This window comes from Ambystoma mexicanum, chromosome 8 (genome assembly GCF_040938575.1).
Source record: "Ambystoma mexicanum isolate Mex_15411 chromosome 8, UKY_AmexF1_1, whole genome shotgun sequence".
NCBI lineage: Eukaryota > Metazoa > Chordata > Amphibia > Caudata > Ambystomatidae > Ambystoma > Ambystoma mexicanum.
The window spans coordinates 6053492-6069901 of NC_090929.1; the positions used below are offsets into that span (position 1 = coordinate 6053492).

Below are 16410 nucleotides of genomic sequence, written 5' to 3' on the forward strand. Positions count from 1 at the left end.
TGTAACCAGCAGTGTTTACTTAGAATGATGTGGAGTGTGCGGCGGATGTTCGTATTAGAACAGTTATACCGAATGGTGTCATAGTATCTCTGCATTCTAGTTAAATGGTGGTGTAAAGGAGAGAGTAAGTGTTGTGGTGTGATATGATGGGTTATATGCTCTTTTAAAATGTTCTCAGCATTCCAAACCATCCTATATAGGTCCCGCAATTCTATGCGCTCCAGTCTGTTCAATGCACTCATATCCACTCCATGCACACCAGTCTGCTCCACACAGTCTGGTCCGCTCGACGCACTCATGCACTCCAGTCTGCCCCACGCGCTCCAGCCCACTCCGCGCGCTCCAGTCCGCTCCACGCATGCACTCTTGTCTGCCCCACGCATGCACTCTTGTCTGGCCCACGTATGCACTCTTGTCTGCCCCACACATGCATTTGTGTCTAGCCCATGCTCTACGCATTCGGCAGCTCTACGTACTCATCCATTCTACGCAATCATCAGTACTGGATGCAATCTGCACTTGTTCGTTCTACGTACTCATCCGCTCTACGCAACACGTCCGTTCACTCTAGGCGCTCGTTCGCTCTAGGCACTCATTCGCTCTAGGCCCTCATTCGCTCCAGGCCCTCGCTCGTTCCAGGTACTCGTTCGCTCCAGGCAATCATCCGCATTATGTCCTCACACGTACTATGCATTCATCTGTTTTGCACACTCACCCACTCTACGCACTCATCCCCTCTACGCGCTCATCCCCTCTATGCGCTCATCCCCTCTACGCACTCATCCCCTCTACACACACATCTCCTCTACGCACGCATCCCCTCTACGCACGCATCCCCTCTACGCACTCATCCCTCTCTACGGACTCATCCTCTCCGCGTACTCATCCTCTCTACACACTCCTCCCCTCTACGCACTCATCCCCTCTACGCACTCATCTCCTCTATGTGCACTAATTCTTTCTCCTCTTGATATATTTTTCAGAGTTCTAAAACTGCCAGTCTTTTCTCTATTTTCTTTCCTGTGTACGCAGCGTTCAGATATGTGGTCATGTGTTGTAATACTGCTTTTGACAGTGATCCCCTTGTGGCCATAGCATAAACATTTTATCAGCTGTGCCCTTAACACATTCTGCACTGTACTATTTGAACGTGGACACATGTGTAACTGCTAATAAAACAGCAACTTGCCATCTTCTTGAGTTTGCCCAGTTATTTGGACTCAGAATTATTCTGGTGTAATCCGATCCAGTAACAGATGCACGTTTCCAAGGGCCATAAGCTCATTTGGTAGCGGTGAGGATGGTTTCGATCCAAACCAGTTTGACGTCAGAGTTTTGGATGATTGGGCATCCTCTGCCATTAGCTGGAAGGTTGCGGAGTTTCCTGTGGAGAGCGGCCGATAGAAATAAACTTGAATTTCGTACGCTCATCCTCTGCGATTTCCACATGAATACAATTATATACTTTCTTTGTGCATCAGAATGACGTCATGCTGTGTGGCAATAGTGACAATACTATCAAGGGTTGGGATTGGTTAAGGAACACATCTAATTATACAATCATATAGGAGCTAGGTTTGTTATTGGCTGTCTGATATCAGGTGGACAACTCATGACTACCTCTTTAAACGTGTCCTTCTAAGAAAAATCAGTTACACAGTGTTTCATTGGTTTCTCAAGCTATACAGTCCTTCGTTAGCATCACAAAGTAGATAGGACATCACCCATGCCTTCTGCCATGAAATCCTCTTTGTACTTGGCCTTGCACAGTATTGTCCTAGGAATTCATCGGGAGTGAAGGCACTCGCTATCGTGTCTGAAACACCAAGTTCAAGCCCTATTTTCTGATCCTTGCCCAATATGAGACTTACTGGCCTTTATGGTCAAGTGGGCCTTCTGAATAACCTGTAACACAATCCCAAGGTGTTTCACATGGGCTTCCCAGGTGGCACTGAAAAGTGCTATATCATCCAGAAAAGCTAGACAGAATTCATCCAACCCATTCAACACATGATTCACAAGCCTCTGGAAAGTGGCAGGGGCATTCTTCAACCCAAAAGGCATTACCCTGAACTGGTAAAGACCCTCTGGCGTTGAGAAAGCTGTCTTCTCCTTGGCATGTTCTACAAGGGCTATTTGCCAATAGCCTGCAGCAAGGTCAAATATGCTGAGGTATTTGGAGGCCCCCAAAGTATCGACCAGCTCATCTGTTCTAGGCAAGGGGTGTGCATCCGTCTTGGCAACAGCATTCAGAGCCCTGTAATCCACACAGAACCTCAACTCAGAAGTACCTGCTTTTGGAATCAATACCACTGGGCTGGACCAAGGACTACTAGAGGGTTCAATCACCCCAAGATCCAACATTTTGTTGACCTCTGTCTTAATGTAAGACCTTACTTTGTTTGACATTCTGTATCCCCTACTTTTGGTAGGTACACTGTCTTCTGTGTCTATATCATGTTTGCACCAAGGTGTCAAATCAGGGGACTGTGAGACCAAGGGGGAAAACTGCCTAAGTACATTTTTCACCTCTGCCTATTGATCAGAAGTCAGGTGAGGGGCCACTTGGACACCCTCAATGGAGCTATCTGAAGGACTACTTTGGAACAGGTCAGGGAGTGGTTCTGACTCCTCTTCCTCAACATCCAAAGTCATTAGTAGTGCAGCAATTTCAACTCTTGGGATGAAAGCCTTCAGTCTATTCACATGGAACACATTTGGAGCCTGTCCAGCCTTTCCAAGGTCCACTAAATAGTTGACCTCACCCAGTGACTCTACCACTGTGTAAGGGCCTGGCCATTTGTCCTGCAAAGATCTAGGCCTTATAGGATTCATGATCAGGACTTTCTGACCAAGTGTGAAAGTGGTGAGGGAAGCTTTCTGGTCATACCAATGTTTCACCAGTGCTTGCCCTGCCTTCAGCTTCACACTAGCCGGACTCATCAGGAGTACCATCCTTTTTCTGAGCCCTAGCACATAGTCCACTACGTTGGTAGTAATATGGGGACTGGGCATCTCCCATCCCTCCTTGACTATGGCCAAGGGTCCTCTTACAGGGTGACCAAACGGAAGTTCAAAGGGGCTGAAGCCAACACCCTCTTGTGGTACCTCTCTATAGGCAAACAGTAAGCATGGTAACAGAAGATCCCATTTTCTTCTTTGGGGTTCTTCCAGAGCCCCAATCATACTTTTCAAGGTCCTGTTAAACCTTTTCACTAGACCATTTGTTTGTGGTTGGTATGCAGATGAAAACTTATAAATGACACCACATTCCTTCCACATGGCCTGCATATACTTTGACATAAAGTTGCGGCCCCTATCAGATACAACTTCTTTAGGGAAGCCAACCCTAGTAAATATGCCAAGTAAAGGTTTTGCAACTGACTTGGCAGTCCCAGTCTTTAATGGGATGGCCTCAGGATACCTTGTGTCATGGTCGACCAGCACCAGGCTAAACCTATTGCCTGAGGATGTTTGGGGGTCAAGGGGACCAACAATGTCAATCCCTACCCTCTCAAATGGTACACCCACAACAGGGGGTGGTACCAATGGAGCTTGGACTGTTGAGCCACTCTTACCAGATAACTGGCAGGTGGCACAACTCCTGCAGTGACTTTCTACTTGCACCCCCATCTTGGGACAGTAGAAGTGCATGGATAACCTTTGCTTGGTTCTCTTGATTCCAAGGTGACCAGAAAGGGGTACTTCATGTGCCAGCTGCAGGAGGAATGTCTTACAGCAAGGGGAACCACCAACCTCTTATGGTCTCCTTCTGTAGACTCTGTAGGCTCACTGTACAGGCACCCACCTTCCCAATAAATCCTGTGTCCCAGGAGGTTCATGCTCAAGCTGGGCACAGGCCTTTCTCCTTAGGCCTTCCAGAGATGGGCACTCACGTTGGCCTATACTAAATTCTTTTCTGTCAGGACCACCTTCTATTAATACATCTTTTAGTTCAGGATGGTCATTTGGATCAAATACTTCAGGCAGCACCTCTACCTCTGGTGTTTGACCAACTACCTCCACCTCAGTGGTAGGTAAGTTAGGGGGAATATTTTCTTTCCCTCTGTTGGTTTTTCTGACTCCTTCAGCCTTGGGTTTCCTCTTTGGCTTGGGCACTGCAGTGGTCTTGGCCAGTGCTGCCCTTGTTTGAGACCTTGTGCAGGTTATTTCTGCTGTATCTCCCACAAGCCCTAAAGCTCTGAGGTCATTTCCCAGCAAGACCATTTCTGGGACATCTCTCTGAATGCTCACTGGAATCCTGACTACTGTACCATTGATAGTAGGATTTACAGGTATTACTGGGAACTGGAGAGGTGGGCCATGAGCCAATTTAGTGGGCATCAGGGGAGCTCTGGCAACTTCCTCTTGGTCTACCAAGGTAGAGTCCACTACAATCTGACTACACTCACTATTCCTAAGTGCTGGAGTATCTACTCCATTGATCAGCACACTGTCTTTAAAGTAGTTCTTGGTATTGTCTGGAATCCTAGCATACGCCCCTGAGACTTTAGGCTCACAGGAACTCTGGGAAACTAAAACTACCTCAGAATCTACCCCACTGGGAAATGAGTCTGAGGAGAAGGATGCTCCTGTAATCTCTTCTTCCTCGTAGGAGGAGAAGGCCAGATTACCAGAATGGGCCCGCAAGGTTTTGACCTTACATCTGGGATCCCCCTTCACATGGTCACTTGCTTCACAGGCCACACAAGATCCACTGGATCTGGTGACATATGGAGTCTTATTGCAACCTACGTTCTGTTTTGGAGGATAACCCCCACTTCCCTGTAAATTCTCTTGTGATTTACCCTTATTTTTCTTTTTGTGGCCCTCCCTTCTGGGAGAAAGTTTTATCAGATCCCCCACCCTCCTTATCTTTGGGCTTTCCCCCCTCCTCCTGCTTACCGGGATGAGTCTTGACCTTAGGGGACACTCTATGTGACAGACACAAATCTGCTGCTATGGCTATCTTCTTAGGATCTATCTCCTTGGAATCTGCTAAGTGCTGCTTAAGCTCAGGGGAAGAAGATGCAAAAATATGTTCCAGCATGACAAGACATTACATACCTTCAAAAGTAGAAACTAACTTTATAACCTTCAACCCAGCCAGTCAAGTTTTTTAAGGATTCAGTTACATAAGACACCCATGTACCTCCTTCTTTCTTGTTGTACTCTCTGAATCTCTTTAAGTATTGGTCAGGAGTCTTTCCAAACTTTAAGATGAGAGTTTGCTTCAGAATTGCAAAATCTGCTCTCTCAGCCTTTTACATTTCCATAATGGCTCTGCAGCCAGAATGGGGCAGTCTGCTGAGTAACCAGGCAATTTTATCAGCATTGTCAACCTGATGAACTTCGCATGCATACTCAGATGTATTCAGCCAGTCCATAATGTCAATCATTTCATCATACACATTGAGAAGATGTTTAGGAAACCTTGGATGAGAGGAGGACCCAGACCCATGTCCAGGACCCTTAGATCCATTGGAAAGTTAACTTGAAGCTTGGCCAGTTCCAACTGGTGATCCCTGTCCTTCTGTTTCTCTGCCTGCTCTATCTTCAGCATGGCCCTATTGAACTCAAACTATTCGTGCTAAATGCGGTAAGCGTGGTTAAAATGGCAGGAAAGGGTTACAATTATATGACAAGATAAGCTGCCACCAGCCCTGTCCATGACACATCTGCACTTCTCCCGAAACGTCCTGCGAGAGTATCTAGGACCTTTGTAATTGACTACAGACCCAAGTATGCTGTACTGGAAGATGCATGGCACACTGGTTACATGTTGCACAAAAGTTGCAACATAGGAAAAGGACTAAGGGAAACCAAGTCTCCCAGTACTGACTGTCTTAAGGGCATGTCAGTGTCTCCATAAAAAGGGAGCGAGAGCCCAGAGGAGGGCAGCTTCTCTAGCAAAGTCAGACTAAGGTGTATTAAACAGCAGCAAAAAGTATCGGAGTGTGCAACTGGAGGGAAAATTACATATAAATTACATACGTGGCATGAACCTGTTTGCCTATATTAAGAGCTGAGGCTGGTGACCTGTGGACGTTGTGGGCCAGTGTCTGCTGTATGTTGCAAGAAAGCCACATGATTCCAAGCAAAGCAGGTATGGAGAGAGGCATCCGGGCCAGGATCGGCTGCACTCTCATATGCCAGCCTGCACTGAATGCTTTTGATGAATTAAACATGACCTGTACCGGTGTGGGGAAAAACCGATTCCACTTATTGTTTACTCAGCCCTGTATTGTTAAAGTGCGGGCGGCCTTCCGGTCTAGGTACCAGGAGTATAAAAGTACTCGGTATCATGTCCTCCAAGGTGGTAGCATTTTTACATTCATGGCAAGTGGCCAAGATGTTTTGCCAGTACTTTATCAGGGTTGTTTGTCTGTGTTTGCCAGTAAGGCACTATTTTGATTAATGTTGGTTGGCTGTTTTTATCAGCAAGGCCCTATATTAATTAATGCTGGTTTGCTTTTTTGTCAGCAAGGCGCTATGGCCATCAGTGTCGGATTGCTGTATTTTTCAGCTAAGCACTATATTCATCAGTGTTGGTTTCTTGGCTTTGCCAGCGAGGCGCTATATCCATCAGTGTTGGTTTGTTCTCTTTGTCAGCAAAGCGCTATATACATCAGTGTTGGTTTGCTGTCTTTGTCAGCAAGGTGCTATGTCCATCAGTGTTGGTTTGTTCTCTTTGTCAGTAAGGCGCTATGTCCATCAGTGTTGGTTTGTTCTCTTTATCAGCAAGGCGCTATGTCCATCAGTGTTGGTTTGCTGTCTTTGTCAGCAAGGCGGTATATTCATCAGTGATGGTTTGCTGTCTTTGTCAGCAAGGTGCTATGTCCATCAGTGTTGGTTTGCTGTCTTTGTCAGCGAGGCACTATATTAATCAGTGTTGGTTTGTTCTCTTTGCCAGCAAGGCGCTATGTCCATCAGTGTTGGTTTGCTGTCTTTGTCAGCAAGGCGCTATGTCCATCAGTGTTGGTCTGTTCTCTTTGTCAGCAAGGCGCTATGTCCATCAGTGTTGGTTTGCTGTCTTTGTCAGCGAGGCACTATATTAATCAGTGTTGGTTTGTTCTCTTTGTCAGTAAGGCACTATGTCCATCAGTGTTGGTTTGTTCTCTTTGTCAGCAAGGCGCTATGTCCATCAGTGTTGGTCTGTTCTCTTTGTCAGCGAGGCGCTATGTCCATCAGTGTTGGTCTGTTCTCTTTGTCAGCAAGGCGCTATGTCCATCAGTGTTGGTTTGCTGTCTTTGTCAGCAAGGCGCTATATTCATCAGTGTTGGTTTGTTTTCTTTTGTCAGCAATGCGCTATGTCCATCAGTGTTGGTTTGCTGTCTTCGTCAGCAAGGCACTATGTCCATCAGTGTTGGTTTGTTCTCTTTGTCAGCAAGCCGCTATGTCCATCAGTGTTGGCTTGCTGTCTTTGTCAGCAAGGTGCTATGTCCATCCGTGTTGGTTTGCTGTCTTTGTAAGCAAGGCGCTATATTCATTAGTGTTGGCTTGCTGTCTTTGTCAGCAAGGCACTATGTCCATCAGTGTTGGCTTGCTGTCTTTGTCAGCAAGGCGCTATGTCCATCAGTGTTGGTTTGTTCTCTTTGTCAGCAAGGCGCTATATTCATCAGTGTTGGTTTCCTGTCTTTGTCAGCAAGGCGCTATATTCATCAGTGTTGGTTTGCTGTCTTTGTCAGCAAGGCGCTATGTCCATCAGTGTTGGTTTGTTCTCTTTGTCAGCAAGGCGCTATGTCCATCAGTGTTGGCTTGCTGTCTTTGTCAGCAAGTCGCTATGTCCATCCGTGTTGGTTTGCTGTCTTTGTCAGCAAGGCGCTATATTCATCAGTGTTGGCTTGCTGTCTTTGTCAGCAAGGCGCTATATTCATCAGTGTTGGTTTGCTGTCTTTGTCAAAATGGCGCTATGTCCTTCCGTGTTGGCTTGCTGTCTTTGTCAGCAAGGCGCTATGTCCATTAGTGTTGGCTTGCTGTCTTTGTCAGCAAGGCGCTATATTCATCAGTGTTGGTTTGCTGTCTTTGTCAGCAAGGCGCTATGTCCTTCCGTGTTGGCTTGCTGTCTTTGTCAGCAAGGCGCTATATTCATCAGTGTTGGCTTGCTGTCTTTGTCAGCAAGGCGCTATATTCATCAGTGTTGGTTTGCTGTCTTTGTCAAAATGGCGCTATGTCCTTCCGTGTTGGCTTGCTGTCTTTGTCAGCAAGGCGCTATGTCCATTAGTGTTGGCTTGCTGTCTTTGTCAGCAAGGCGCTATATTCATCAGTGTTGGTTTGCTGTCTTTGTCAGCAAGGCGCTATGTCCTTCCGTGTTGGCTTGCTGTCTTTGTCAGCAAGGCGCTATATTCATCAGTGTTGGCTTGCTGTCTGTCAGCAAGGCGCTATATTCATCAGTGTTGGTTTGCTGTCTTTGTCAAAATGGCGCTATGTCCTTCCGTGTTGGCTTGCTGTCTTTGTCAGCAAGGCGCTATGTCCATTAGTGTTGGCTTGCTGTCTTTGTCAGCAAGGCGCTATATTCATCAGTGTTGGTTTGCTGTCTTTGTCAGCAAGGCGCTATGTCCTTCCGTGTTGGCTTGCTGTCTTTGTCAGCAAGGCGCTATATTCATCAGTGTTGGCTTGCTGTCTGTCAGCAAGGCGCTATATTCATCAGTGTTGGCTTGCTGTCTGTCAGCGAGGAGCTCTAGGGAGTGCTTGGTTCACTCGGGTTGGTTCATTGGGGGTATGGCTGGGCATCTGCTCTGTTTCTCATGGGCGCAGTTGTCTGCAGGGTGTGTGTATTTGCTTTTCCGGAAGGGCAGGAGACTGCTGGCCATGTAGAGGCCTAGTGTTGGGTGTTCTGTTTACGAGCAGAAGGACTGGGGTCTGTCCTCGTAATCGGCCGCTAGAACTCTCTGCAACTGAAGAGAACTTGTGTGACATGTGCTGCTCTTTGCGTAACTCTTTGCTTGGGTTCCACAGGCCTCAACTCCAGAACCGTCGAGGGCAGCCTGATGAACTCTGCAGACCTCGGAGAATGAAAATAATTGTAAGTAACCAAACATGTCAGCTATCTGTCTGCATCTCTGTCATGACAGTGTGACTAGGGGCACCCTCTACTGGAGATGAAGGGGGCAGGCATGTCATGACAGTGTGACTAGGGGCACCCTCTCCTGGAGATGAAGGGGGCAGGCATGTCATGACAGTGTGACTAGGGGCACCCTCCACTGGAGATGAAGGGGGCAGGCATGTCATGACAGTGTGACTAGGGGCACCTTCTCCTGGAGATGAAGGGGGCAGGCATGTCATGACAGTGTGACTAGGGGCACCTTCTCCTGGAGATGAAGGGGGCAGGCATGTCATGACAGTGGGAATAGCAACAGGCTCTATTGGAGGGATGGAGAGCACTCATGTCATGACAGTGTGACTAGGGGCACCCTCTCCTGGAGATGAAGGGGGCAGGCATGTCATGACAGTGCGACTAGGGGCACCCTCTCCTGGAGATGAAGGGGGCAGGCATGTCATGACAGTGTGACTAGGGGCACCTTCTCCTGGAGATGAAGGGGGCAGGCATGTCATGACAGTGGGAATAGCAACAGGCTCTATTGGAGGGATGGAGAGCACTCATGTCATGACAGTGCGACTAGGGGCACCCTCTCCTGGAGATGAAGGGGGCAGGCATGTCATGACAGTGTGACTAGGGGCACCTTCTCCTGGAGATGAAGGGGGCAGGCATGTCATGACAGTGGGAATAGCAACAGGCTCTATTGGAGGGATGGAGAGCACTCATGTAATGACAGTGTGACTAGGGGCACCCTCTCCTGGAGATGAAGGGGGCAGGCATGTCATGACAGTGTGACTAGGGGCACCCTCCACTGGAGATGAAGGGGGCAGGCATGTCATGACAGTGTGACTAGGGGCACCCTCTCCTGGAGATGAAGCGGGCAGGCATGTCATGACAGTGTGACTAGGGGCACCTTCTCCTGGAGATGAAGGGGGCAGGCATGTCATGACAGTGGGAATAGCAACAGGCTCTATTGGAGGGATGGAGAGCACTCATGTCATGACAGTGCAACTAGGGGCACCCTCTCCTGGAGATGAAGGGGGCAGGCATGTCATGACAGTGTGACTAGGGGCACCTTCTCCTGGAGATGAAGGGGGCAGGCATGTCATAACAGTGGGAATAGCAACAGGCTCTATTGGAGGGATGGAGAGCACTCATGTCATGACAGTGTGACTAGGGGCACCCTCTCCTGGAGATGAAGGGGGCAGGCATGTCATGACAGTGGGAATAGCAACAGGCTCTATTGGAGGGATGGAGAGCACTCATGTCATGACAGTGTGACTAGGGGCACCCTCTCCTGGAGATGAAGGGGGCAGGCATGTCATGACAGTGTGACTAGGGGCACCTTCTCCTGGAGATGAAGGGGGCAGACATGTCATGACAGTGGGAATAGCAACAGGCTCTATTGGAGGGATGGAGAGCACTCATGTCATGACAGTGTGACTAGGGGCACCCTCTCCTGGAGATGAAGGGGGCAGGCATGTCATGACAGTGTGACTAGGGGCACCTTCTCCTGGAGATGAAGGGGGCAGGCATGTCATGACAGTGTGACTAGAGGCACCCTCCACTGGAGATGAAGGGGGCAGGCATGTCATGACAGTGGGAATAGCAACAGGCTCTATTGGACGGATGGAGAGCACTCATGTCATGACAGTGTGACTAGGGGCACCCTCTCCTGGAGATGAAGGGGGCAGGCATGTCATGACAGTGTGACTAGGGGCACCTTCTCCTGGAGATGAAGGGGGCAGGCAGGGAATAGCAACAGGCTCTATTGGAGGGATGGAGAGCACTCATGTCATGACAGTGTGACTAGGGGCACCCTCTCCTGGAGATGAAGGGGGCAGACATGTCATGACAGTGGGAATAGCAACAGGCTCTATTGGACGGATGGAGAGCACTCATGTCATGACAGTGTGACTAGGGGCACCCTCTCCTGGAGATGAAGGGGGCAGGCATGTCATGACAGTGCGACTAGGGGCACCCTCTCCTGGAGATGAAGGGGGCAGGCATGTCATGACAGTGTGACTAGGGGCACCTTCTCCTGGAGATGAAGGGGGCAGGCATGTCATGACAGTGGGAATAGCAACAGGCTCTATTGGAGGGATGGAGAGCACTCATGTCATGACAGTGCGACTAGGGGCACCCTCTCCTGGAGATGAAGGGGGCAGGCATGTCATGACAGTGTGACTAGGGGCACCTTCTCCTGGAGATGAAGGGGGCAGGCATGTCATGACAGTGGGAATAGCAACAGGCTCTATTGGAGGGATGGAGAGCACTCATGTAATGACAGTGTGACTAGGGGCACCCTCTCCTGGAGATGAAGGGGGCAGGCATGTCATGACAGTGTGACTAGGGGCACCCTCCACTGGAGATGAAGGGGGCAGGCATGTCATGACAGTGTGACTAGGGGCACCCTCTCCTGGAGATGAAGCGGGCAGGCATGTCATGACAGTGTGACTAGGGGCACCTTCTCCTGGAGATGAAGGGGGCAGGCATGTCATGACAGTGGGAATAGCAACAGGCTCTATTGGAGGGATGGAGAGCACTCATGTCATGACAGTGCGACTAGGGGCACCCTCTCCTGGAGATGAAGGGGGCAGGCATGTCATGACAGTGTGACTAGGGGCACCTTCTCCTGGAGATGAAGGGGGCAGGCATGTCATGACAGTGGGAATAGCAACAGGCTCTATTGGAGGGATGGAGAGCACTCATGTCATGACAGTGTGACTAGGGGCACCCTCTCCTGGAGATGAAGGGGGCAGGCATGTCATGACAGTGGGAATAGCAACAGGCTCTATTGGAGGGATGGAGAGCACTCATGTCATGACAGTGTGACTAGGGGCACCCTCTCCTGGAGATGAAGGGGGCAGGCATGTCATGACAGTGTGACTAGGGGCACCTTCTCCTGGAGATGAAGGGGGCAGACATGTCATGACAGTGGGAATAGCAACAGGCTCTATTGGAGGGATGGAGAGCACTCATGTCATGACAGTGTGACTAGGGGCACCCTCTCCTGGAGATGAAGGGGGCAGGCATGTCATGACAGTGTGACTAGGGGCACCTTCTCCTGGAGATGAAGGGGGCAGGCATGTCATGACAGTGTGACTAGAGGCACCCTCCACTGGAGATGAAGGGGGCAGGCATGTCATGACAGTGGGAATAGCAACAGGCTCTATTGGACGGATGGAGAGCACTCATGTCATGACAGTGTGACTAGGGGCACCCTCTCCTGGAGATGAAGGGGGCAGGCATGTCATGACAGTGTGACTAGGGGCAACTTCTCCTGGAGATGAAGGGGGCAGGCATGTCATGACAGTGGGAATAGCAACAGGCTCTATTGGAGGGATGGAGAGCACTCATGTCATGACAGTGTGACTAGGGGCACCCTCTCCTGGAGATGAAGGGGGCAGGCATGTCATGACAGTGTGACTAGGGGCACCTTCTCCTGGAGATGAAGGGGGCAGGCATGTCATGACAGTGTGACTAGGGGCACCTTCTCCTGGAGATGAAGGGGGCAGACATGTCATGACAGTGGGAATAGCAACAGGCTCTATTGGACGGATGGAGAGCACTCATGTCATGACAGTGTGACTAGGGGCACCCTCTCCTGGAGATGAAGGGGGCAGGCATGTCATGACAGTGTGACTAGGGGCACCTTCTCCTGGAGATGAAGGGGGCAGGCATGTCATGACAGTGGGAATAGCAACAGGCTCTATTGGAGGGATGGAGAGCACTCATGTCATGACAGTGTGACTAGGGGCACCCTCTCCTGGAGATGAAGGGGGCAGGCATGTCATGACAGTGGGAATAGCAACAGGCTCTATTGGAGGGATGGAGAGCACTCATGTCATGACAGTGTGACTAGGGGCACCCTCTCCTGGAGATGAAGGGGGCAGGCATGTCATGACAGTGTGACTAGGGGCACCTTCTCCTGGAGATGAAGGGGGCAGACATGTCATGACAGTGGGAATAGCAACAGGCTCTATTGGAGGGATGGAGAGCACTCATGTCATGACAGTGTGACTAGGGGCACCCTCTCCTGGAGATGAAGGGGGCAGGCATGTCATGACAGTGTGACTAGGGGCACCTTCTCCTGGAGATGAAGGGGACAGGCATGTCATGACAGTGGGACTAGGGGCACCCTCCACTGGAGATGAAGGGGGCAGGCATGTCATGACAGTGGGAATAGCAACAGGCTCTATTGGACGGATGGAGAGCACTCATGTCATGACAGTGTGACTAGGGGCACCCTCTCCTGGAGATGAAGGGGGCAGGCATGTCATGACAGTGTGACTAGGGGCACCTTCTCCTGGAGATGAAGGGGGCAGGCATGTCATGACAGTGGGAATAGCAACAGGCTCTATTGGAGGGATGGAGAGCACTCATGTCATGACAGTGTGACTAGGGGCACCCTCTCCTGGAGATGAAGGGGGCAGGCATGTCATGACAGTGGGAATAGCAACAGGCTCTATTGGAGGGATGGAGAGCACTCATGTCATGACAGTGTGACTAGGGGCACCCTCTCCTGGAGATGAAGGGGGCAGGCATGTCATGACAGTGTGACTAGGGGCACCTTCTCCTGGAGATGAAGGGGGCAGGCATGTCATGACAGTGTGACTAGAGGCACCCTCCACTGGAGATGAAGGGGGCAGGCATGTCATGACAGTGTGACTAGGGGTACCTTCTCCTGGAGATGAAGGGGGCAGGCATGTCATGACAGTGGGAATAGCAACAGGCTCTATTGGACGGATGGAGAGCACTCATGTCATGACAGTGTGACTAGGGGCACCTTCTCCTGGAGATGAAGGGGACAGGCATGTCATGACAGTGGGACTAGGGGCACCCTCCACTGGAGATGAAGGGGGCAGGCATGTCATGACAGTGGGAATAGCAACAGGCTCTATTGGACGGATGGAGAGCACTCATGTCATGACAGTGTGACTAGGGGCACCCTCTCCTGGAGATGAAGGGGGCAGGCATGTCATGACAGTGTGACTAGGGGCACCTTCTCCTGGAGATGAAGGGGGCAGGCATGTCATGACAGTGGGAATAGCAACAGGCTCTATTGGAGGGATGGAGAGCACTCATGTAATGACAGTGTGACTAGGGGCACCCTCTCCTGGAGATGAAGGGGGCAGGCATGTCATGACAGTGTGACTAGGGGCACCCTCCACTGGAGATGAAGGGGGCAGGCATGTCATGACAGTGTGACTAGGGGCACCCTCTCCTGGAGATGAAGGGGGCAGGCATGTCATGACAGTGTGACTAGGGGCACCCTCTCCTGGAGATGAAGGGGGCAGGCATGTCATGACAGTGGGAATAGCAACAGGCTCTATTGGAGGGATGGAGAGCACTCATGTCATGACAGTGTGACTAGGGGCACCCTCTCCTGGAGATGAAGGGGGCAGGCATGTCATGACAGTGGGAATAGCAACAGGCTCTATTGGAGGGATGGAGAGCACTCATGTCATGACAGTGTGACTAGGGGCACCCTCTCCTGGAGATGAAGGGGGCAGGCATGTCATGACAGTGGGAATAGCAACATGCTCTAATGGAGAGAAAGAGTGTCATTGGAGACTGCCATTTTGCATATCCCTGCAGTTTGAGCTTTGCCAGCCTATGCCATATTCTCAACTCTGTATACGACCCAATTCAGCCAAGCTCCGCTTTGCATCTTGTTCTAAACTATTGCCGATGCAATTTCCCTTACGTTCCATGTATAAGGCAATATTGTACACTCACTCTCACCACCTCACCCGCACCCCCGCCCACCCCCCTCAGCTCTCTTCACAGTTAGTGGCTTATCCTTTATATAGTGCTTGCTACACGCGTGTGTCCTTCATTGCGCTATAAATCACTACTGTCACGAAAGTCAATGGTGCTGATTTGATCAGCCTTAGAAGGTAAATTCAGTGTGTACATGACGTCAGCAGATACTCTCACCGCCCTCCCGCGAGGTGCTTGGGTGCCGGGCAGAGTTTACCCAAATAAACCCCCCACCCGCTGTGGTTGGTGCAAGGGCTGCCCCGCCCGAAGGGTGCCGCTTATTTGATCAGCCTTTCTTCCTTTACACACAGGACGTCCTGCCACCGGCGCCTGGCGTCATAACAACAACATACAACGCACACAGCACTGCTTCACTGGTCTACTGAAGTCCCCAGCTTGCCAGGGGCCCTTTGGTGCTCATGATGGTTGGCCCCTCAGCTTGGCAGGGGCCCTTTGATGCCTCAGTTTGGCAGGGGCCCTTTGGTGCTCTCAATGAGTGGCCCCTCAGTTTGGCAGGGGCCTCCCTTTCGTTCTCTCGGTGGGTGGCCCCTCAGCTTGGCAGTGGCCCTTTAATGCCCTCGATGGGTGCCCCTCAGGTTGGCAGGCTTCCTTTGGTGCTCTCGATGGGCGGCCCCTCAGCTTGCTTGGCAGGGGCCCTTTGATGCTCTCAATGGGTGGCCCCTCAGCTTGGCAGGGGCCCTTTGGTGCTCTCAATGGGTGGCCCCTCAGCTTGGCAGGGGCCCTTTAATGCCCTCGATGGGTGCCCCTCAGGTTGGCAGGCGCCCTTTGGTGCTCTCGATGGGTGGCCCTCGGCTTGCTTGGCAGGGGCCCTTTAATGCTCTCAATGGGTGGCCCCTCAGCTTGGCAGGCGTCCTTTGGTGCTCTCGATGGGTGGCCCCTCAGCTTGCTTTGTAGGGGCCCTTTGATGTTCTCGATGGGTGGCCCCTCAGCTTGGCAGGGGCCCTTTGGTGCTCTCGATGGGTGACCCCTCAGCTTGGCAGGCGTCCTTTGGTGCTCTCGATGGGTGGCCAATCCGCTTGGCAGGCGCCTTTTGGTGCTCTCGATGGGTGGCCCCTCAGCTTGCTTGGCAGGCGCCCTTTGGTGCTCTCGATGGGTGGCCCCTCAGCTTGCTCGGCAGGCGCCCTTTGGTGCTCTCGATGGGTGGCCCCTCAGCTTGCAGGCGCCCTTTGGTGCTCTCGATGGGTGGCCCCTCAGCTTGCTTGGCAGGCGCCCTTTGGTGCTCTCGATGAGTGGCCCCTCAGCTTGCTTGGCAGGCGTCCTTTGGTGCTCTCGATGGATGGCCCCTCAGCTTGGCAGGCGCCCCCTTTGATGCTCTCGATGGATGGCCCCTCAGCTTGGCAGGGGCCCCCCTTTGGTGCTCTCGATGGATGGCCCCTCAGCTTGGCAGGGGCCCCCCTTTGGTGCTCTCGATGGATGTTCCCTCAGCTTGGCAGGCGCCCTTTGGTGCTCTCGATGGGTGGCGCTTCAGCTTGGCAGGGGCACTTTGATGCTCTCGATGGTTGGCCCCTCAGCTTGGCAGGGGCCCTTTGGTGCTCTCGATGGATGGCTCCTCAGCTTGGCAGGCGCCCTTTGGTGCTCTCGAT

General features: G+C 51.3%; 1 protein-coding gene across 2 annotated transcripts in view; it reads left to right on the forward strand.

Moving 5' to 3' along the window:
• The window catches only part of ST6GALNAC4 (ST6 N-acetylgalactosaminide alpha-2,6-sialyltransferase 4), a 266878-nt gene that overhangs the window by 38989 nt on the left and 211479 nt on the right, over positions 1-16410 (forward strand). For both annotated transcript variants that reach the window (XM_069609108.1, XM_069609109.1), the window contains exon 2: positions 8959-9025. In XM_069609108.1, coding sequence (XP_069465209.1) covers positions 9014-9025 — 12 coding nt within the window. In that variant the 5' untranslated portion in view covers positions 8959-9013. The remainder of the gene's footprint in view (positions 1-8958; positions 9026-16410) is intronic.